Source organism: Zophobas morio, unplaced genomic scaffold (assembly GCF_036711695.1).
Source record: "Zophobas morio isolate AGI-343-1 ecotype UQ-CSIRO unplaced genomic scaffold, CSIRO_AGI_Zmor_V1 ptg000084l, whole genome shotgun sequence".
Taxonomy (NCBI): domain Eukaryota; kingdom Metazoa; phylum Arthropoda; class Insecta; order Coleoptera; family Tenebrionidae; genus Zophobas; species Zophobas morio.
In genome coordinates this window covers 92,077-116,278 of record NW_026972189.1, presented here as the reverse complement: position 1 = coordinate 116,278, position 24,202 = coordinate 92,077, and the positions used below count along the sequence as shown (strand labels likewise).

Sequence of the window (24,202 nt, the reverse complement as noted above, 5' to 3'; positions counted from 1 at the left end):
AAACAAAAAAATACTAGTAACCATTCGATACCGTATATTAAGACCTTTAACAAATTTAATTAACATGTGCATTAGATGTAGCGTTTTTCCAGATTTTTTGAAAGTTGCAAAAGTTGTTCCCCTTTATAAGAAGGGGAACAAAAATAATCCAGAAAATTTTGGACCTATTTCCATTCTTCCAATTTTTGCAAAAATTTTCGAACTAGTACTAAAAAGGCAATTGAATTTACATCTAGAAGAACATAATCTTTTTAACAATTCACAATTCGGTTTTAGATCTAAACGATCCACTACTTTAGCAATTAATGCCTTTAGTCGATAAAATAAATGAGAGTTTTGAAGCTAAAGAATTTGCGTGTACTGAATTTTTAGACCTCACGAAAGCCTTCGACTGTGTTTCCCACAGCATCTTAACCGAAAATATAGAGAGAGAATATAGAGTTGCCGTTGAGGCAGGAGAAATAGATAGCGATGGGGTACCTTACAATCCGGTGATTGTTGATGGTGCATGGAGTAAGTCTCCCCTAGTCAAATTAAAATGCACTTTCAGGTGTTGGATTCATAATTGTGGTTAGCACCGAAAAAGTTAACTTACGAAAACCAAAAAATTGGTCTAAAGAGTTTAGACAGTACTTCCCTCGCTGTCGGAAACTTGACGACTGCATGCCTATTGTGTTTTTTTCTCATTACATTTTTGTAGTGGGAATTTAAAAAAAAATGCGATGACGTCATCAACATTTTTGCAAGGACAAGTATATCAGTTGGGATAGATGTAGTGTAATACTAAGAATAAAATTATTGTATTCCCCAATTTTCGGAAAAATGAATTGGGTCGTTTTGAATATTGATTTGTTATAATCAATAAAATAACGAAACAATTTACTCACGTATACGGCGCCGGTGTGTAATATGAGAGGCAACTGAAAATCGTTTATGTATAAACATTCTTAATTTAAGATGACAAGCGTAACAGCATACGTGAGGGTCAAACAGAGAAACTGTAAACAAAACGACCATCGGTTTTATTGCTTCGACTTCCGCTTATTATATAAAACATTGGGTTTTATTTTAATTTTTGACGGTGAAATTCACAATTGGTTGATTATAAACATGTCTATTCCACATTTGCGGAACCTAGTCAGCGCATAAAACAAATGCACGTTTGTAATGTTAAAGTCGATGTAAATAAGCGTGCTACCCTTATGTTTCAACCGAGTTTTTACTTTAAAAAATTTTGTGTCTACCAAATTGGGTTGGTCCAATGTAATACTAATAATAAGTGTTGCCTTTAATTTAATCAATAAAATACATTGACTTCATACATTTTTTTGAGCCACCTCTTAAGAAAATTTTAAAAATATGAGTGGAATGATAAATCACAAGTACAAACTCATCATATTTTTTGCATTTTAGATAGGATTTATTCAGCAAAATTTAAGGATGACGTCATCAATTTTTTTAGGAGGGATGAACAAATACATTTTGAACAAAAGTTTACCATGCTTATAATAACTTTAAAATATCTCCAAGATTTCAAAGCATTCGGTTTTGTAATTCCTGATTAAATCGATAAAATAAATTCACGCATTCATTAATTTTTTTGAGTCACCCTGTTAATGCAAATCCAAAAATATGAATGTAGTGATAAATCACAAGTACAGACACATCATATTTTGTACATTTTACATAGGATTTATTTACCAAATTTTAGGGTGACGTCATCAATTTTTTTAGGGGGGGATGAGCAAATAAATTTTGATAAAAAATTTACCATGCTTATGATAACTTTAAAACATCTCCAAGATTTCACAGTATTCGGTTTTGTAATTCCTGATTAAGTCGATAAAATAAATTCACGCATTTATTAACTTTTTCGAGTCACCCTGTATATGCAAATCCAAAAATATGAATCGAAAGATAAATCACAAATCAAAATTTTGGGGTGACGTCATCAATTTTTTAGGGGGGAAGAGCAAATACACTTTGATAAAAAATTTACCATGCTTATGATAACTTTAAAACATCTCCAAGATTTCAAAGCATTCGGTTCTGTAATTCCTGATTAAATCAATACTGGAACGTTTACAAAAATCAGCTTTTGACATAAAATGCTTGCAAATTTGGAACAGAATTGCAATGTTTCTTGACAATCATGCCTAATACATTTTTGACTTGTATCTTTTAAAAAGAATTATTTCCGAATTTATAGCTATTTACAATTTACGATTTACTTCAAGAATAAATTCCGTATTAGAATTTTACCTGATGTATGTTGTTAACTTATATAAGGTACCTTACATCGAAACGAGTAATTTGTTTTTTAATATGACATTGCCTTTCTTTATCATTCTATTTGTCTAACAATTATTGTTGTGCAATTATACGCGTGTAAATAAAAATAACTTTACAATAACTTACTTATGGGTAAATTTTTTTACCAATTAATTTAAGTTGATGGTTATATGTAATGGTAATAATAGCCGCGTAAAATTCACTCACTGTTTAGGTATACCAGATATCAAAAGCTATTAAATCCAAAAGTTACTGTTTATTTTTTTTATGTCTCCAGCGTAAGCTAATGAAGTATTGTAATCAAGTTCATCGGGCGACTGGCTACTTTTATGGCTTGTCAACGTTTCATGACTCTTATCATACGAAAACATAGGTCTCTCGTTTCCGGTTGATAAAACGCTGACCAACATTTGTAATCATCCTCCCCATCATATAACGTCATCTCCAACTTTTACAGCAATAAATGTTATATAAATTTAAAAAAATAACATACTTTTTCATTTGTTGTTTATTGAGTTTTTACCCTAAGCATCCAGATTGAATTGAATTACCATAACCCTAACTTCTTGAGATTTTGGAAACAGGATATACTACATAAAGAAAGTTAAAAGAATCTGAAGTAATGTAATGATACTCTAGTAATGTAGTAGTGTAATAACCTCGTTCCCTACTGTATAGTATTGGAGTTTTCTTTTTTGGTTGTCATTATTTTTCGAAATGGGCACTGGTTTCAGGTCGTTTTCAAAAAAACATAAATTTTTTGATATTACACTCTTGGGCCAAATCTCTGGGTTGTAAATTTGGTCAAGTAAATCCACGTCGGTTCCAACTTTAAAAGCTAGACTTCGTGCTTCCTCATGCCTTGGTTGTGGTTCTATGACAAAAGATTTGTCGGGAAATTTTGAATTCAAGTGACGTTTTATTTGGTCAGCGTTTGAGTCTAAGGCCACTCTACCTACTTATATCCATATTTTACGAGCCGCTGCGCTAAAAGTTTGGTCATCGCTGATACTTGTATCCAATGCGTTCGGCATTTTGGTTCCAATGATTTTATAATTCCCGGTGTTAGTTTTTCTGCTACTATTTTGGTCTTTCCTTGGCATTTTTACATAGTTCTTATCGATGTCATTTTCATGATTGGTTTTTTGCAATATGTTAGTATCAGTTTCTGGATTTAGATACAGAGTGCCTTCACATTTCGCTTCATTACTCTTTAAGACCTGATTCTGGAGTAATTTACTCACTGCAGCTGTGGATTTACTAATTTCTTTCACCAGAACATTATTCGTGTCTCGAAGCATGGTAATCTCCCTTCGAAGAAGTGCCAGCTCTTGCGTCAATTAGCCAATAACACGTGACGTCATGTTGTGGCGGGAACTCAGCGTTTGACAAGCGCCGTGAAACTCCATAAGCGACAATGTTAACATTTTCGCATTTTATTTAAAAGTGTGGATATTTATTTAGAATATAAACACGTGAATAGCTTCTTTCATATCTTTTCTGTGTATCAGGGTGCTTTCTTTGGCGATTTGAGTTTAGAAATACATAATAAAAATAAAAATACAGAACACTGTTTTGGTCTGAATTCCTCGTCATTCAAAATACATCCGTGTGTTTTAAGCGGAAAATTGGAAATTAATATTTTCGTTTGAGGTTACTGTGACGGGTTTAAGTGAAGGTGTGTGATTGGTTTTTAAAGTATGGATAATTTAAGTGATTATGCACCATGTCTTTCCGTCAAAGACAAAAACAGATATGTACAAAAGTTAAACAATTTAAACGGCGTAGATCCTTATACAATGAGTGCAAGTGATTTTAGTTTGTGTTTAGACGATGTCCCTACCATAACAATGAATACCATTCTAAACTTTTTTATTTTTAGAGTAAGTAAAATAACCCACAATAAAACTCGTGCCTTCAAAAGTCTAGAGACATTTATTCAATTTTCTCTTTTTTAAACAACTGTGTCTTTCAACATTACAAGTATTATGCGTGGATTTATTTTGATATCCTAAATTTTGTGATGGAACATAATCAGGATGGTCCACATCCGACAAATCTGCAGGTTTACCTAAAAGAGCACCAATGTAGTAATTTGTTAGAAACTGTAAATCTAATAGGTAGGTACTGTACCTAAAATAAAATGATCCGAACAAACATAGGAATACTTTACTTTGGCTTCGTTAAATCCACTCGTTTCAAGGCTTTTAACCAAAGCTTCCGCCTTTTTCCCCATCCTGTATATATTTACCATTATTGTTGCTAATTGCTGCGAAAGGACTATAAAATTTGTCCGCATTTCTGGTGTTTCGATTTGCGCAACCCACAACAGCACAAAATTTAGGCATTTTCTCCTAAAATACAAAATATTATAATATTAAGATGCTAGTGTATTTAAAAAACATTGATGTACATTAACAAAGAATTAATTTGCAAAACAAATAATATAAGATGCATCGAAGTTAACCTGTACATCACATTGGAAAACATTATTTTTTAAGCATATTCAAACGTTATGGTGCGTTTTACAAATATCTACACAGTCTAGAAACTGTAACAAACTTACCAAACTATAAAAACACAGTTGACACACTCTCAAATTTAAATGAATTCCGAAAATATTAGCATTGACTCTTATGAGAAAACCGACTAGTTGTCAAACGCTGCCATCTTGATGACCTCGGATGACGTCAGTGTATTTGGCTAATTCCCGTGTTTTTTCTTGCACTATTTCCTCGATTAAATTTCGAAGTTCGTCGGTAACACTAGGCAACTGTTTAGCACTACGTGTACTACCACCCATAATTTTAATGTGTTTAATTAATTAATGAAAATTATAGCGCAGTGTAAAAATCACGCGCCCACTGGTTGGCAGTTCAGCAGATATATAATATATTTTTACTTTAGGTGAGTGTGTCTAGATAATTGGTGAATCGCACCTACAATTTCTCAAATATGGTATTTTCGGTTACAAGGTTAGATTTATAGTAAATATATCGCAATAAAACGTCGCAATAACTCGCCATCCTGAAGCAACAACATTTTGAATTCCAACTGTCTCAACGAAAATAAGTAAACAACTATTTGCACTGTTGGAACATGTACACTTAATCGAAGGTATAATATTGAAAATTCGTAAAAATTGTTAGAAGTGGTTAAATACATAAAATTACGTACACAGTCATGCTTATTGCGATTCAATTCGTATAATCTTATCATTTGTTTACTGTTTGCAGCTGTTGGCAAAACTTCATTATGACAACTCTGAGCGCATCTTCCACGAGGCAAATATTCTGCGCTGGTCATAAAGAACTTCAGCATCCGACATTCATTCAGATGCAAGGTTGGTATTGAGCAAATTAAAATGTATAAGCATATTCACCATCAGGTTCGTTTCATTTTTAGCAGCAATATAGATTTCGTGATTTAGATTTTTACTTCCCGATTGTAAGGTAAGGAAGTATTGTAATTGAGTCCAGCAGGCGACTGGCTCTTTTCATATTTTATGGATGTATCATGATATCTAGAGTACGAAAAAATGGGTTTCGCTTTCCATCTGTCTGTGTGTCAATATCTCTGCCGTCTGTGAATTTTGTTAGACAGATAATCTCCGAAACTACCGAATCGGTTGAAGTCAAGTAAAGAATAAGACAACACACTAAACATCTGTAGACTGCAGATGCAGCCTTCTTAGGTTTCATCAGTATAGCATATTTCAATGGTTGTCTATTAATTAAAGTATATATTTAAGCTTAAGGGTCCCCAGTCGTCGCCCGCAAAATCGGTTTCAGTGAGAAGAATTATTTTTTGTAACTATGCAACCCAAAGTACCGATCCACGGCAGGTAGCCACCCAAGAGAGGAGAGATTATGGTCACTGTAGGGAGTCCGTCATAAAATGCAAATCGGTAAACAACACCAGATAAGCTTATTTATTTTCAAATGAAGGGCACAGGGAAATAACCATCGAAATCCATTTGTATGTGTTTTGAAAGAAATTGAGTTGAAAGTTTAAAATGCTGCGGAAAATAGATTGAGAAACCCACAAGGTTCAGTCGAACACAACTTTTTATTTTCTTTATAATGTTTTAAAAATATATAAAATAAACTGTTTATGTTCAAACATAACAGCAAAAAAAATTGGTGGAAAATTGTTTCGACAGAACTTTCCTCGCACCTAAAATACAATGAAACATATCCAGCATTTTCGAGTTAAATTTTTACTTTAGGAACACAATTTTGTGATGAAATCATCAACATTTTGCAAGGACACGTAAATCAATGTAGATTAGACTAAAAATAACAGTATTCCAAAAATTTGTGGGAAAATGGAGTGAGTCGAGACTGATCTAATCAATAGAATAAATTGACTCATTCATAAATTTTTTTGATCCACCTAGGTATATAGGCAAATCTAAAAAAATATTTAAAAAATTGGTCTAAAGAGTTTAGACAGTACTTCCCTCGCTGTCGGAAACGTGAAGACTGCATGCCTTTCATGTTTTTTTTTCGCAGTAGATTTCAAAGCATTCGGTTTTGTAGTTCCTGAGTAAACCAATAAAATAAATTTACGCATTCATTTTTTTTTTCTTGAGTCACCCGGTATTAAGAAATTCAAAAAATTTGAATGGAATGATAAATCACAAGAAGAGACTCATCATATTTTGTATATTCTAGATAGGATTTATTCGGCAAACTTTTGAGCTGACGTCATCAGTTTTTTGGAGAAGATAACCAAATATATTTTGACTAAAAATTTATTATGCTCTTTACAACCTTAAAACACCTGCAAGATTTCAAAACATTCAGTTCTGTAGTTCCTGATTAAATCAATAAAATACATTTACGCATTCATTAATTTTTTTGAGTCACCCTGTATATGCAAATCCAAAAAATATGAATGGAGTGATATATCACAAGCACAGACTCATCATATTTTGTACATTTTGCATAGGATTTATTCGGCAAACTTTTGAGCTGACGTCATCAAGTTTTTGGAGGGGATAACCAAATATATTTTGAGTAAAGATTTATGATGCTCTTTATAGCCTTAAAACATCTGCAACATTTCAAAACATTCGGATTAGCAGATTCAAAATTAAATTGCAAAATGTTGTTTTATAATTTTGATTTTTTTTCCAAAAATCTGGACGTTTCGGGTAAAAACTCAATTCGGAGTCGTAAACTACATGTGTAGGACTATGTTATTTTATACAAATTAAGACCCATTTACTATGTACAATTTTGAAGTGACGTCATCGCATTAGTGGTGGGGATGATTAGACAAATTTTGGTTAGCGTTTTACCATCTACATGATATTCCTAAAATAAGTACAAAATTTCACAACAATCGGTCCAGTACTTTCGGAGATTATCTGTCTAATAAAAATCCGGGACGGCAGACAGACGGACAGACGGACAGACAGACGGAAATGGGAGACCTATTTCTTCGTCTTCTAGGGGTCATAAAAGATCGAGAAAACGTAAAAGTAGAGAGTCGGCCGACGGACTCGATTACAATACTTCCTTTGCTAACGCTCGGGAAGTAAAAATATGAATGCAATGATAAACTACAAGTAAAAACTCATCATATTTTGCGCATTTTTAGTAAAATCCTTTAGACTAACCGAACGTTATTTTGGTAAAATTTACAAAATGAGAGAACAAGTAACACGGCTAATCCTACTGTACCGTGAAAAACATTTTAGATCCCTGCAAATCTAGTTCAGCATGTACTCTCCCAAAATCGTTGCATAGAAAATGAAGCAAGGGCAACTGAAGCATTTTGCAGTAACACCAAACTAACAATAAGACAATGCGGTTTGTACATTTTTAGCGACATCGCCAGACGGCTTAATAAACAAAAACTCTATCGTAGAAATATATAAAATGTCCAATTTAAATAATCTTTAATTCAACGAGATGATAAATTTTGGGAAAATAATATGATAGATCCCTAGAAAAATTTTATTTATATGCCTTACTTCCGAAGAGAGTAGATTCTCGTTATTAAACAAGTCAACCCATTAGACAAATTGTAAAGAAAAAATTGGTCTAAAGAGTTTAGACAGTACTTCCCTCGCTGTCGGAAACGTGACGACTGCATGCCTGTTATGTTTTTTTTTTCTCATTACATTTTTGTAGTGGGAATTTAAAAAAAAATTGTGATGACGTCATCAACATTTTTGCAAGGACACGTATATCAGTTGGGATAGATGTAGTGTAATACTAAGAATAAAATTATTGTGTTCCCAAATTTTCGGAAAAATGAATTGGGTCGTTTTGAATATTGATTTCTTATAATCAATAAAATAACGAAACAATTTACTCACGTATACGGCGCCGGTGTGTAATATCTAGAGAGCGGATTTCTGTCGGGCTAGGCAAGGCCAAACTCGGTACGGCTCGCACGGGATGCGAATTCATTGCCGTTGCGGACTGCACTTCGTTTATTTGAGATTAGAATAACGTTGTTTCGTTGCACTCTGCTGTTAATTCCCGTTCTCATTTACTTAGCCGTTTGATTAATAAATCGTTAATTATATTTATGGAATCCAGCACGTCCCCCCCTATAATCGTGACGTAGCCCGACAGAAATCCGCTGTCTAGTAATATGAGGGGCAACTGAAAATCGTTTATGTATAAACATTCTTAATTTAAGATGACAAGCGTAACAGCATACGTGAGAGTCAAACAGAGAAACTGTAAACAAAACGACCATCGGTTTTATTGCTTCGACTTCCGCTTATTATATAAAACATTGCGTTTTATTTTAATTCTTGACGGTGAAATTCACAATTGGTTGATTATAAACATGTCTATTTCGCATTCGCGGAACCAAGTGACCGCATAAAACAAATGCAGGTCTGTAATGTTAAAGTCGATGTAAATAAGCGTGCTACCCTTATGTTTCAACCGAGTTTTTCCTTTAACAAATTTTGTGTCTACCAAATTGGGTTGGTTGGGGTGTAATACTAATAATAAGTGTTGCCTTTAATTTAATCAATAAAATAAATTGACTTCATTAATTTTTTTGAATCACCTCTTAAGAAAATCTAAAAAATATGAATGGAATGATAAATCACAAGTACAAACTCATCATATTTTTTGCATTTTAGATAGGATTTATTCAGCAAAATTTAAGGGTGACGTCATCAATTTTTTTAGGAGGGATGAACAAACACATTTTGAACAAAAGTTTACCATGCTTATAATAACTTTAAAAAATTCCCAAGATTTCAAAGCATTCGGTTTTGTAGTTCCTGATTAAATCAATAAAATAAATTTACGCATTCATTAATTTTTTTGAGTCACCCTGTATATGCAAATCGAAAAAATTTGAATGGAATGATAAATCACAAGAAGAGACTCACCATATTTTGTACATTTTAGATAGGATTTATTCAGCAAAATTTTGTGGTGACATCATACATTTGTTAGGGGGGACGACCAAATACGTTTTGATCAAAAATTTACCATGCTTATGATAATTTTAAAATATCTTCAAGATTTCGAAGCATTCGGTTTTGTAGTTCCTGAGTAAATCAATAAAATAAATTTACGCTTTCATTTATTTTCTTGAATCACCCTGTATATGCAAATCCAAAAAATATGAATGGAGTGATAGATCACAAGTACAGACTGATCATATTTTGTACATTTTAGATATGATTTATTCGGCAAATTTTCGCGCTGACGTCATCAAGTTTTTGGAGGGGATAAGCAAATATATTTTGACTAAACATTTATTATGCTCTTTATAACCTTAAAGCATCTGCAAGATGTCAGAGCATTCCGTTTTGTAGTTCGTGATAAATGACAAGTACGGGCTCATCATATTTTGTACATTTTAGATATGATTTATTCGGCAAACTTTCGAGCTGACGTCATCAAGTCTTTGGAGGGGATAAGCAAATATATTTTGACTAAACATTTATTATGCTCTTTATGACCTTAAAACATCTGCAAGATTTCAGAGCATTCGGTTTTGTAGTTCCTGATTAAATCAATAAAATATATTTACGCATTCATTAATTTTTTTAAAAATACGAATGGAGTGATAGATCACAAGTACAGACTCATCATATTTTGTACATTTTAGATATGATTTATTCCACAAACTTTTGAGCTGACGTCATCAAGTTTTTGGAGGGGATAAGCAAATATTTTTTGACTAAAGATTTATGATGCTCTTTATAGCCTTAAAACATCTGCAAGATTTCAGAGCATTCGGTTTTGTAGTTCCTGATTAAATCAATAAAATATATTTACGCATTCATTAATTTTTTTGAGTCACCCTGCATATGCAAATCCAAAAAATATGAATGGAGTGATAGATCACAAGTACAGACTCATCATATTTTGTACATTTTAGATATGATTTATTCCACAAACTTTTGAGCTGACGTCATCAAGTTTTTGGAGGGGATAAGCAAATATTTTTTGACTAAAGATTTATGATGCTCTTTATAGCCTTAAAACATCTGCAACATTTCAAAGCATTCTGGTTAGTAGATTAAAAATTAAATTTCAAAATATTGTTTTATAATTTTGATTTTTTTTCCAAAAATCTGGACGTTTCGGGTGAAAAGTCGATTCAGAGTTGTAAACTACATGTGTAGGACTATGTTATTTTATACAATTGAAAACCCATTTACTATGTACAATTTTGAAGTGACGTCATCGCATTAGTGGTGGGGATGACTAGACAAATTTTGGTTAGCGTTTTACCATCTACATGATATTCTTAATATAAGTACAAAATTTCACAACAATCGGTCGAGTACTTTCGGAGATTATCTGTCTAATAAAAATCCGGGACGGCAGACGGACAGACGGACAGACGGACAGACAGACGGAAATGGGAGACCTATTTCTTCGTCTTCTAGGGGTCATGAAAGATCGAGAAAACGTAAAAGTAGAGAGTCGGCCGACGGACTCGATTACAATACTTCCTTTGCTTACGCTCGGGAAGTAAAAATTGTACAATTAAAATTTTTTATTTGCATTCGCGGCATGTGTAATTCATATAAATCTTTTGCCCTTCTAATATAAACACACACAGGAATAAATAGTAATATTGGAATAAGTTTACTGGAGATATCACGTAAAAACGTGCCTATAATACTCTACCTCATAGGTGGTGCGGAAAAGAGTATCAAAAAATTGGTCTAAAGCGTTTAGACAGTACTTCCCTCGCTGTCGGAAACGTGACGACTGCATGTCTATTATGTTTTTTTTTCGCAGTAGATTTGTTTTTTTTTTGAGTCACCCGGTATATGCAAATTCAAAAAATATGAATGCAATGATAAATTACAAGTACAGACTCATCATATTTTGTATATTCTAGATAGGAGTTATTCGGCAAACTTTTGAGCTGACGTCATCAGTTTTTTGTAGAAGATAATCAAATATATTTTGACTAAAAATTTATTATGCTCTTTATAACCTTAAAACATTTGCAAGATTTCAAAACATTCGGTTCTAGAGTTCCTGAATAAATCAATAAAATACATTTACTCATTCATTAATTTTTTTGGGTCACCTGTATATGCAGATCCAAAAACTATGAATGGAATGATAAATCACAAGAAAAGACTCATCATATTTTGTACATTTTAGATAGGATTTATTTAGCAAAATTTTGTGGTGACGTCATAAATTTTTTAGGGGGGATAAGCAAATACATTTTGATCAAAAACTTACCATGCTTATGATAACTTTAAAACACCTTCAAGATTTCAAAGCATTCGGTTTTGTAGTTCCTGAGTAAATCAATAAAATAAATTTACGCATTCATTAATTTTTTTGAGTCACCCTGTATATGCAAATCCAAAAAATATGAATGGAGTGATAAATTACAAGTACAGGCTCATCATATTTTGTACAGTTTAGATAGGATTTATTCGGCAAACTTTCGAGCTGACGTTATCAATTTTTTGGAGGGGATAAGCAAAAATAAGTAAAGATTTATGATGCTCTTTATAGCCTTAAAACATCTGCAACATTTCAAAAGATTCGGATTAGCAGATTCAAAATTAAATTGCAAAATGTTGTTTTATAATTTTGATTTTTTTTCCAAAAATCTGGACGTTTCGGGTAAAAACTCAATTCGGAGCCGTAAACTACATCTTAGGACTATATTATTTTATACAATTTAAAACCCATTTACTGTGTACAATTTTGAAGTGACGTCATCACATTAGTGGTGGGGATGATTAGACAAATTTTGGTTAGCGTTTTACCATCTACATGATATTCCTAATATAACTACAAAATTTCACAACAATCGGTCCAGTACTTTCGGAGATTATCTGTCTAATAAAAATCCGGGACGCAGACAGACGGACGTACAGCACTGCTGGTGTTAATCCTGTATGGCCCCTTTGAATGAAGTCCAAATTTCCTCGTTCCCCTCTCTGCCTTCTCACACGGATTCATTCATCTGATTTTCATAAGCAGAACCTGGACTTGTCGCTGAAGACGACACTGTTTCATTCATGCTCCCAGTGCGGTCTATCGTTACACCATTATCGTCCAGTGTGATGTGTGATGATTATTGCAGGACAAATTAAACAGAATAAATACACAAATTGGTCCATTTATTGGTGCTGGGTGCAGCACGTGAATCCCTCCACAAAACTCCTGGTCGTAGTGCGCGACCCCGTCACACGAGTCATCTCCGACTACACTCAGGCCGTATCCAAGAACCCCGAGATGAATCCCTTCGAACAGCTCGTCTTCCTTAACACCTCCATCGGCAGCATCGTGTCAAGTCCTAGGGGCCCATCAAGCTAGGGATTTACTCGCGCTAATTGAAATGATTTTATTCAGTGTGATGATTATTATATTCATAGCACAAATTAAACGGAATAAATACGTAAATTGCGCAATATATTTTACGAGTCTTTTGCTGGTGTCGAGATTTTAGTAAGTTTTTATTACATCTTCTACTGAGATTAGATGACAAAGCGAGGGCATGCTTATTCTTCGATAATCAATTTAATCAGTAAGTAATAACTTTCATGACAATGTTGTAAAATGCATCTACATACACATTTGTTCATTTTTCACGAGCAACAACTTCATAAAATATTTTTTTAGATTTGCATATACAGGGTGACTCAAAAAAATTAATGACTGCCTGAATATATTTTATTTATTTAATCAGAAACTACAAAACCGAATGTTTTGGAATCTTGGAGATGTTTTACAGTTATCATAAGCATGGCAAATTTTTAAATAAAATGTACTTGCCTATTTCCTCTATAAAATTGTCACCCCAAAATTTTGCTGAGTATCAAAAATGTACAAAATATGATGAGTCTGTACTTGTCAGTTATCATTCCATTCATATTTTTACTTCCCGAGCGTAAGCAAAGGAAGTATTGTAATCGAGTCCGTCGGCCGACTCTCTACTTTTACGTTTTCTCGATCTTTCATGACCCCTAGAAGACGAAGAAATAGGTCTCCCATTTCCGTCTGTCTGTCCGTCTGTCCGTCTGTCCGTCTGTCCGTCCGTCTGTCCGTCTGTCCGTCCGTCTGTCCGTCTGTCCGTCCGTCTGTCCGTCTTTCCGTCCGTCTGTCCGTCTGTTGTCCCGGATTTTTATTAGACAGATAATCTCCGAAAGTACTCGACCGATTGTTGTGAAATTTTGTACTTATATTAAGAATATCATGTAGATGGTAAAACGCTAACCAAAATTTGTCTAATCATCCCCACCACTAATGCGATGACGTCACTTCAAAATTGTACATAGTAAATGGGTTTTCAATTGTATAAAATAACATAGTCCTACACATGTAGTTTACAACTCCGAATCGACTTTTCACCCGAAACGTCCAGATTTTTGGAAAAAAAATCAAAATTATAAAACAACATTTTGAAATTTAATTTTTAATCTGCTAACCAGAATGCTTTGAAATGTTGCAGATGTTTTAAGGCTATAAAGAGCATCATAAATCTTTAGTCAAAAAATATTTGCTTCCCCCTCCAAAAACTTGATGACGTCAGCTCAAAAGTTTGCCGAATAAATCTTATCTAAACTGTACAAAATATGATGAGTCTGTACTTGTAATTTATCACTCCATTCATATTTTTTGGATTTGCATATACAGGGTGACTCAAAAAAATTAATGAATGCGTAAATTTATTTTTTCGATTTAATCATGAACTGCAAAACCGAATGCTTTGAAATCTTGCAGATGTTTTAAGGTTATAAAGAGCATAATAAATGTTTAGTCAAAATACATTTGCTTATCCCCTCCAAAAAATTGATGACGTCAGCTCGAAAGTTTGCCGAATAAATCATATCTAAAATGTACAAAATATGATGAGTCTGTACTTGTGATCTATCACTCCATTCATATTTTTTGGATTTGCATATACAGGGTGACTCAAAAAAATTAATGAATGCGTAAATTTATTTTACTGATTTACTCAGAAACAACAAAACCGAATTCTTTGAAATCCACTGCGAAAAAAAAAACATAATAGGCATGCAGTCGTCACGTTTCCGACAGCGAGGGAAGTACTGTCGAAACTCTTTAGACCAATTTTTTAGATTTGCTTAACAGGTAGCTCAAAAAAATTAATGAATTTGTCAATTTATTTTATTGATTAAATCAGGAATAGTTCACTCCATTTTTCCGACATTGGAGATACAATACTGTTGTTATTAATATTACATTGCACCAACCCAATTTGGTTGGCACAAAATATTGTAAAGTAAAAACTCGTTTGAAACATAGGCGTAGCACACTTATCTACATTTACTTTAACATTACAGACGTGCATTTGTTTTGTTGCACTGACTAGGTTCCGTGAATGTGGTATAGACAAGTTATAATCAACGAATTGTGAATTATAAAAAAAAGGTCTGGGCGAGCATCGGTATAGTTTACAGTTTCTCTGTTTGACTTTTACGTGTATAATCTCAACAAGTGATACGGCTTGTTGTCTTAAATTAAGAATGCTTATCATAAATGATTTTGAGTCGCCTCTGCTAATACATGCAGCATACGACAGTAAACTGTTTCGTTATTTTACTTATTATAAATCAATATTCAAGACGACCCAATTCATTTTCCCCAAAAATTTGGGAATACAGAACTTTTATTTTTAGTATTACACTACATCTATTCAAACTGACGTAGATGTCGTTGCAAAAATGTTGATAATGTCATCGCAAATTTTTTTTAAATTGCCCCGCTACAAAAATGTCCTGTATTTGTTTTTTATTGATCAGATTAAGAACTTCATTTTCTAAAAAATGTGAGAATACCCTCGTTTTAATTAACCATGATTAAATACGAATGGCCTAATTATTCATTTTAGTCCTCTGTTTTCAGGACACCACTCATTCAAATCAAACAAATTTCTACGTGACAATCTTTCCATGTGTAAACATAAACAAACGAGGTTAAGCATGTACACTGATAATATTTTTTCCGTTTGTTATTTGTTTTGAATATATTTCATTTTGTGCTTGGAATTTACAACCGCACGGCGCAAACGAGGTGTCATTTACACCACTGGCTTTTAGTGTATAAAAGTTATCAGAAAACAAAAATTTTGTATAATTTTTCAAAGAAGCGGGATTTGTTAGACTGTACTTTAAGGGCGAGGGAAGTTCTGTCGAAGTAACCTTGCACCAATTTTTTTTAAATAGCTTCAGAACCCCAAAGCTCTTTCTGTTCACAAGTAAATTGCTATACTGCGCTGCTAGTATTAACTTGCTTTATGGTAATACGACTTCTGTATAATTTATTTTGTTTTTTTTCCAGATCACCGGATAATTTGGTCCCAGAAGCCCCAAAATGTATTCAGCCGAATAAGAAATTTTCCTTTAATAGGATTAACTGGGAATTGTATTAGATACAAATATTTATCTTTAATAAATTAATGAAAATAAGTTTTTTGTTGTTGATTTCATGTGATTGTACAATTCTAATTTTTAAAGGAAGGCACTAGCTCACTAGAAAAAGTGTAAAATAATACTGTGGTTTTAGATTAATAGACGGAATACTTGAAAAAATGAGAAACAGTCTTACCAATATTTTGATTTAAATTAAAGGGGTAGTGAAATGGTTAAGACATATTAACTTAAAAGATATTAAAAAATGTTGCTTTTTGAAATGTAAACGACTTGTTTCTAATTTTATAAATAACTTCGAAATCAAACAGAAAATGCGAGCACGGGGTGACGTCATTCGTGGTTGCATCTCGGGCGGTCTTATGCACATAAACGTGTTATTCATCGTGAATAGTGTATGATTGTCGCTTGTCGCTTAAAATAAAAAATACCTCAATGCTGTGCTTACGGATGAGAAGTTAGGTATATAATACGGCTTCTAGACCCAGCTCAAATGAGGTCAAACTGGTCCAGCAGCCCCATTGCTTTTTACCGTTAGACCATTGACCTCTGAGGTCTGCATGTGTCGTCCCGAAAAAATAATAAAAACATTTTTACTTCCCGAGCGTAAGCAAAGGAAGTATTGTAATCGAGTCCGTCGGCCGACTCTCTACTTTTACGTTTTCTCGATCTTTCATGACCCCTAGAAGACGAAGAAATAGGTCTCCCATTTCCGTCTGTCTGTCCGTCTGTCCGTCCGTCTGTCCGTCTGTCCGTCTGTTGTCACGGATTTTTATTAGACAGATAATCTCCGAAAGTACTCGACCGATTGTTGTGAAATTTTGTACTTATATTAAGAATATCATGTAGATGGTAAAACGCTAACCAAAATTTGTCGAATCATCCCCACCACTAAAGCGATGACGTCACTTCAAAATTGTACATAGTAAATGGGTTTTCAATTGTATAAAATAACATAGTCCTACACATGTAGTTTACAACTCTGAATCGACTTTTCACCCGAAACGTCCAGATTTTTGGAAAAAAAATCAAAATTATAAAACAACATTTTGAAATTTAATTTTTAATCTGCTAACCAGAATGCTTTGAAATGTTGCAGATGTTTTAAGGCTATAAAGAGCATCATAAATCTTTAGTCAAAAAATATTTGCTTATCCCCTCCAAAAACTTGATGACGTCAGTTCAAAAGTTTGTGGAATAAATCATATCTAAAATGTACAAAATATGATGAGTCTGTACTTGTGATCTATCACTCCATTCATATTTTTTGGATTTGCATATACAGGGTGACTCAAAAAAATTAATGAATGCGTAAATATATTTTATTGATTTAATCAGGAACTACAAAACCGAATGCTCTGAAATCTTGCAGATGTTTTAAGGTCATAAAGAGCATAATAAATGTTTAGTCAAAATATATTTGCTTATCCCCTCCAAAAACTTGATGACGTCAGCTCGAAAGTTTGCCGAATAAATCATATCTAAAATGTACAAAATATGATGAGCCTGTACTTGTCATTTATCACTCCATTCATATTTTTTGGATTTGCATATACAGAGTGACTCAAAAAAATTAATGAATGCGTAAATTTATTTTATTGATTTAATCAGGAACTACAAAACCGAATGCTTTGAAATCTTGCAGATGTTTTAAGGTTATAAAGAGCATAATAAATTTTTAGTCAAAATATATTTGGTTATCTTCTACAAAAAACTGATGACGTCAGCTCAAAAGTTTTCCGAATAAATCGTATCTAAAATGTACAAAATATGATGAGTCTGTACTTGTGATTTATCATTCCAGTCATATTTTTGGATTTGCATATGCAGGGTGACTCAAAAAAATTAATGAAGGCGTGAATTTATTTTATCGATTTAATCAGGAATTACAAAACCGAATGCTTTGAAATCTTGGGAATATTTTAAAGTTATTATAAGCATGGTAAACTTTTGTTCAAAATGTATTTGTTCATCCCTCCTAAAAAAATTGATGACGTCACCCTTAAATTTTGCTGAATAATTCCTATCTAAAATGCAAAAAATATGATGAGTTTGTACTTGTGATTTATCATTCCATTCATATTTTTTAGATTTCCTTAAGAGGTGGTTCAAAAGAATTAATGAAGTCAATTTATTTTATTGATTAAATTAAAGGCAACACTTATTATTAGTATTACACCCCAACCAACCCAATTTGGTAGACACAAAATTTGTTAAAGGAAAAACTCGGTTGAAACATAAGGGTAGCACGCTTATTTACATCGACTTTAACATTACAGACCTGCATTTGTTTTATGCGTTCACTTGATTCCGCGAATGTGAAATAGACATGTTTATAATCAACCAATTGTGAATTTCACCGTCAAGATTTAAAATAAAACCCAATGTTTTATATAATAAGCGGAAGTCGAAGCAATAAAACCGACGGTCGTTTTGTTTACAGTTTCTCTGTTTGGCTCTCACGTATGCTGTTACGCCTGTCATCTTAAATTAACAATGTTTATACATACACGATTTTCAGTTGCCTCTGATACGTAGGTATACGTGAGTAAATTGTTTCGTTATTTTATTGATTATTACAAATCAATATTCAAACGACCCAATTCATTTTCCCGAAAATTTGAGAATATAATAATTTTATTCTTAGTATTACACTACATCTATCCCAACTGATATACGTGTCCTTGCAAAAATGTTGATGACGTCATCGCATTTTTTTTTTAATTCCCACTACAAAAATGTAATGAGAAAAAAAACACAATAGGCATGCAGTCCTCAAGTTTCCGACAGCGAGGGAAGTACTGTCTAAACTCTTTAGACCAATTTTTATGATGTAGATTACGAAAAAAACGTAATTTTATAGAAGTAAAATTGGCAACACTGCACACACCTAATGCGGGAATACTCCTGGCCTGCTTTCTGGTTTCTTAGTAACGATGCTGGGTGAAATCCACCTTTGCTTTTTATCAGACAAACATTGTTATTACAAAAACAACACACCATATTTTTGTGCATTCTAACTGAAATGGTAATTAAACATGGCCATGGGCGAGAGAAATACTAACTAAAAGTTTTATTACTAGTTATTGTGATAATGAATGTGTAGTTTAGTTGTTAAACGTAGCAAAAAAAAAACAATTTTAAACTAATTGTAACTCCACCAAAACATGAGAAGAATTTTTTTTACTATTTTTCCTAGACTCACCAGTTGATTGTCAAGAGGTAACCTAACTCCCGTCAGGTCCGACCATAAACTTAATCTCTAACCCGAATTCCCGTCAACGCTATATTTTACCTGCGTAGGGTCGCATGAATTCCCGTCAGCATTCAGATCTTACGTATAGTAGCCCAAAAGCTATAAGGTTATATGATCATCATAAAAGTAGTTGACCGCAAATAAATACCCCCTTTGTGTGGTTTGCACTAAGTTTACGGGTTGGCAATAAATCGTCTTCTAAACATTTCTTGCTCACATTTTACAGGGCCAGCTTTCAAAGCGACTGGTTATTTTGGAACTCTTTGTGGCTGCAGGAAATAGTAGTAGGTAGTTAGATATTTAGTGAAAGTCACCCCTGAACGAACCAACAGCAGCCGGTCGAGCTGGAGTGGACACGTTATTTACGACCTTAAAACCTTTTCTATTGTAAACAACTTAACTTCGACACAATGGGATAATTTTATGATAGTCATATAATCTTATAGCTTTTGGAGTACTTTACATAGATTTGTACATAATGAACACACACAAAGAAGCTGTACCTTTTACCTTAGTGACAAATTCGAAAGTTTTACCAAAATTGTAACGTTAATTTAATATTGTTATTAATTAACTTTTTTAAATACTTATGTGTAATTATTTCTTTATTATACATATGTATAACAATTCATAAAGTGTGGCTTAAAATTCAACTTTAAATTGATTGTGGACGAATAATATATTTGTGTATAAGGGCATCAGAATTGAAAACTGGTACTGTGAATTTTTATCTAGTTTTTTTTATAAATTAAGTTATTTTATTCTTAGCTTTTTTTATACCAAATAAAAAATGTCGTATCTAAAGTTTTCAAAATTAGTCCAGTCATTTTAGCATAAAAAAGGGATCAACCTCGGAATGAGAGATAATGAGCTGGATTTTTGTATACACCTTAATTTTGGCCTTTAAAAATTGTCTCAAAAGTCTCATAAAATCTCGTGTCTGCGTAGTAAGTTATTCAAGGTCAAAGGTCAAGAAAAACAGTTTTTTGCGATTATCTCACTTTCTATTGCTCCAATGATGTTAACATTTAGCATCATAATTGTAGAGCACAAAATTTGGGACAAATTTTATTTGAAACATTTTTTCATGCGCTCAATCGTTTTTAAGATAGAGGGTAATGAGGGCTCGTCCATACGTACTGTAATGCAATCAACCGTGAATATCTGTGAATACTACCTTGAATTTTGAATAATTTGTATTTTTAATCAATTAATACATTGTATTTAATAACATTTTACATATTTTCAATATATTCATAGAATAATACTTACCTAATTTGTGTAATTAAAAACTCATTTAATGAAATATTTATTGTATATCTCAATTTATTTATATCTTTAAAATGTGTAAGTTTTTAAAGGGTCGTAATTAATTGTGCATTATTTTTAATACTTTGTGCATTAAATTTTATACTGTGCGCAATAACATTTGTGCATTAAATTTACTATGTTGCGCCATAAGTTTTTGCATTTTGTGCATTCTATTAAGTGCAAATTGGAATAATAAAATTATTGTTTTGGGCAATGATTTTCTGTACTGCGTGCATTATTGAAACTGTATTGAAAATAACAAACAAAAATAGACCTGCTGTATTAAAATGTGTTTTATGAATGCATACAAAATTAACAAAAACATAAGATATTCATAGCAAAAAAGTAGCTAAACAAATTAAAAGTTTGGAAAAAATTAAAAAAGAAACTTAAAAAAAACATTCTTTCATCAAAAAACTCAATTACTAAACATTATTAATTTATTGAATAATAATTAATGCTTTTTTGGCTTTAGAAGGGCGGATTCCTTCCCTGCCAAACTGGCGCGAAATGAAGCACATGACACGTCCCTTAAAGAGTGGGAGTGTAATGTCCACTTTACTGTGAACTAATGCACATTTTAGTAATTTAGGGAACATTTGAAATGCTCGTTTATTTTTTCTCAAATACAAATTGATTTATTAAAGAAACAGTTATTTTAACGAATGATCAATTTAATTAAATAATTCTAAATTGCATTATTTATTGCACAAATAGAAAAAATACTCTGCCATTAGTTTATTTATTCCCCTTTTAGTTTTACAAATGCTGAAATAGTTTCTTCTGTGCTGAAAAGTTTTTAATAATGCTGTGACTTATTTCACACTTCATTAAAACTAGTGCGCATTTAAATTGTTCTCGTTTTTAAATACTTATTTTTCTATCATGATTACAACTGGAAGGTCTGGAAACAACGATTCAGGGCACCGAAGATGATGACGATGAAACACAAATTCCCGAACGTCCAGGAGATGACGGTGAAGAAGAAGAAAATTAATACTTTTGTTCTTTAAATTATTAAAGATTTATAGATTTTCACTGCTATTCAATTTCAGTCGTAAGAAATGTATAGCTGCTGAATAAAGATAAAATTAAAATATATTAACTCGTTTTACTTCCTTAAAATTTACTTTAAAAAAATTGGTTTAAAGAATTTATTTAGACAGTACTTCCCTCGATGTCGGAAACGTGACGACTGCATGCAGACAGACGGAAAAAAAAAACATTTCTTCGTATTCTAGGAGTCATGAAAAATCGAGAAAACGTAAAAGTAGAAAGTCGGCCGACGGACTCGATTACAATACTTCCTTTGCTTACGCTCGGGAAGTAAAAATTAATGAATACGTGAATTTATTTTATTGAGTTAATCAGGAACTACAAAACCGAATGCTTTGAAATCTTGCAAATGTTTTAAGGTTATAAAGAGGATAATCAATTTTTAGTCAAAATATATTTGATTATCTTCTACAAAAAACTGATGACGTCAGCTCAAAAGTTTGCCGAATAAATCCTATCTAGAATCTACAAAATATGATGAGTCTGTACTTGTAATTTATCAATCCATTCATCTTTTTTGAATTTGCATATTCCGGGTGACTCAAAAAAAAATAATGAAATCTACTGCGAAAAAAAAAAACATAATAGACATGCAGTCGTCACGTTTCCGACACCGAAGAAAGTACTGGTTAAACTCTTTAGACCAATTTTTTCCAGTTTCCTTGGTTTCCTTCACTGTTGCTCCCTCAGTTTTAGAACTTTTTTTCTATTCACACATAAATCCCAATAATTTAGTCCAGTTAAATTAGCGATCAACCTCGGAATGAGAGATAATAAGCTGAATATCTGTGAATACGAATATATAAAAGTTTGCCGATTAAATCCTATCTAGAATGTACAAAATATTATGAGTCTGTACTTGTAATTTATCATTCCATTAATATTTTTTCAATTTGCGTATACTGGATGACTCAAAAAAAAATGAATGCGTAAATTTATTTTATTGATTTACTCAGGAACTACAAAACCCAATGCTTTGAAATCTACTGCGACATCGAAGGAAGTACTGTCTAAATAAATTCTTTAGACCAATTTTTTTAAAGTAAATTTTAAGGAAGTTGTAGTGTACCGCCCTGATGCGCAGGTCCGCGGAGAAGCCGCGACAGGGCAGGTCGATCGTAGCCATGGTAGAGTGAACACGTCTGCGCCAATCTGTTGTGTATTTAGACGATTTAAGATAACAATTTATTATAACGAATACAACAATTAATGTAACGAACAAATATAACGTGTTCACTCTACCATGGCTACGATCGACCTGCCCTGTCGCGGCTTCTCCGCGGACCTGCGCATCAGGGCGGTACACTACAACTTCCTTAAAATTTACTTTAAAAAAATTGGTCTAAAGAATTTATTTAGACAGTACTTCCTTCGATGTCGCAGTAGATTTCAAAGCATTGGGTTTTGTAGTTCCTGAGTAAATCAATAAAATAAATTTACGCATTCATTTTTTTTTGAGTCATCCAGTATACGCAAATTGAAAAAATATTAATGGAATGATAAATTACAAGTACAGACTCATAATATTTTGTACATTCTAGATAGGATTTAATCGGCAAACTTTTATATATTCGTATTCACAGATATTCAGCTTATTATCTCTCATTCCGAGGTTGATCGCTAATTTAACTGGACTAAATTATTGGGATTTATGTGTGAATAGAAAAAAAGTTCTAAAACTGAGGGAGCAACAGTGAAGGAAACCAAGGAAACTGGAAAAAATTGGTCTAAAGAGTTTAACCAGTACTTTCTTCGGTGTCGGAAACGTGACGACTGCATGTCTATTATGTTTTTTTTTTCGCAGTAGATTTCATTATTTTTTTTTTGAGTCACCCGGAATATGCAAATTCAAAAAAGATGAATGGATTGATAAATTACAAGTACAGACTCATCATATTTTGTAGATTCTAGATAGGATTTATTCGGCAAACTTTTGAGCTGACGTCATCAGTTTTTTGTAGAAGATAATCAAATATATTTTGACTAAAAATTGATTATCCTCTTTATAACCTTAAAACATTTGCAAGATTTCAAAGCATTCGGTTTTGTAGTTCCTGATTAACTCAATAAAATAAATTCACGTATTCATTAATTTTTACTTCCCGAGCGTAAGCAAAGGAAGTATTGTAATCGAGTCCGTCGGCCGACTTTCTACTTTTACGTTTTCTCGATTTTTCATGACTCCTAGAATACGAAGAAATGTTTTTTTTTCCGTCTGTCTGCATGCAGTCGTCACGTTTCCGACATCGAGGGAAGTACTGTCTAAATAAATTCTTTAAACCAATTTTTTTAAAGTAAATTTTAAGGAAGTAAAACGAGTTAATATATTTTAATTTTATCTTTATTCAGCAGCTATACATTTCTTACGACTGAAATTGAATAGCAGTGAAAATCTATAAATCTTTAATAATTTA

General features: G+C 32.6%; 1 protein-coding gene and 1 long non-coding RNA gene across 7 annotated transcripts in view; one reads left to right on the top strand and one right to left on the bottom strand.

Moving 5' to 3' along the window:
- Positions 1–16,204, top strand: part of LOC135144153 (elongin-B-like) — a 45,679-nt gene extending 29,475 nt beyond the window's left edge. For 3 of the 6 annotated variants that reach the window (XR_010283000.1, XM_064076143.1, XM_064076144.1), the window contains 2 exons: positions 5,529–5,635; positions 16,077–16,204. Coding sequence is in view for 4 of the 6 variants with exons in the window: in XM_064076143.1 (XP_063932213.1) it covers positions 5,529–5,635; positions 16,077–16,195 (226 nt within the window). In the remaining 2 variants the exon portion in view is untranslated. Of the gene's footprint in view, positions 1–5,106; positions 5,200–5,316; positions 5,410–5,528; positions 5,636–5,697; positions 5,745–16,076 lie in introns of those variants that run through there. The other 3 variants (XM_064076145.1, XM_064076147.1, XR_010283001.1) reach the window with 3 other exon arrangements.
- Positions 4,209–4,992, bottom strand: LOC135144155 (uncharacterized). Its single transcript, XR_010283005.1, has 2 exons — positions 4,859–4,992; positions 4,209–4,646 (listed from the first exon to the last, which is right to left on the bottom strand). It is a non-coding gene; the product is annotated as an uncharacterized LOC135144155 (long non-coding RNA).
- Positions 16,205–24,202: the final 7,998 nt, after the last annotated feature.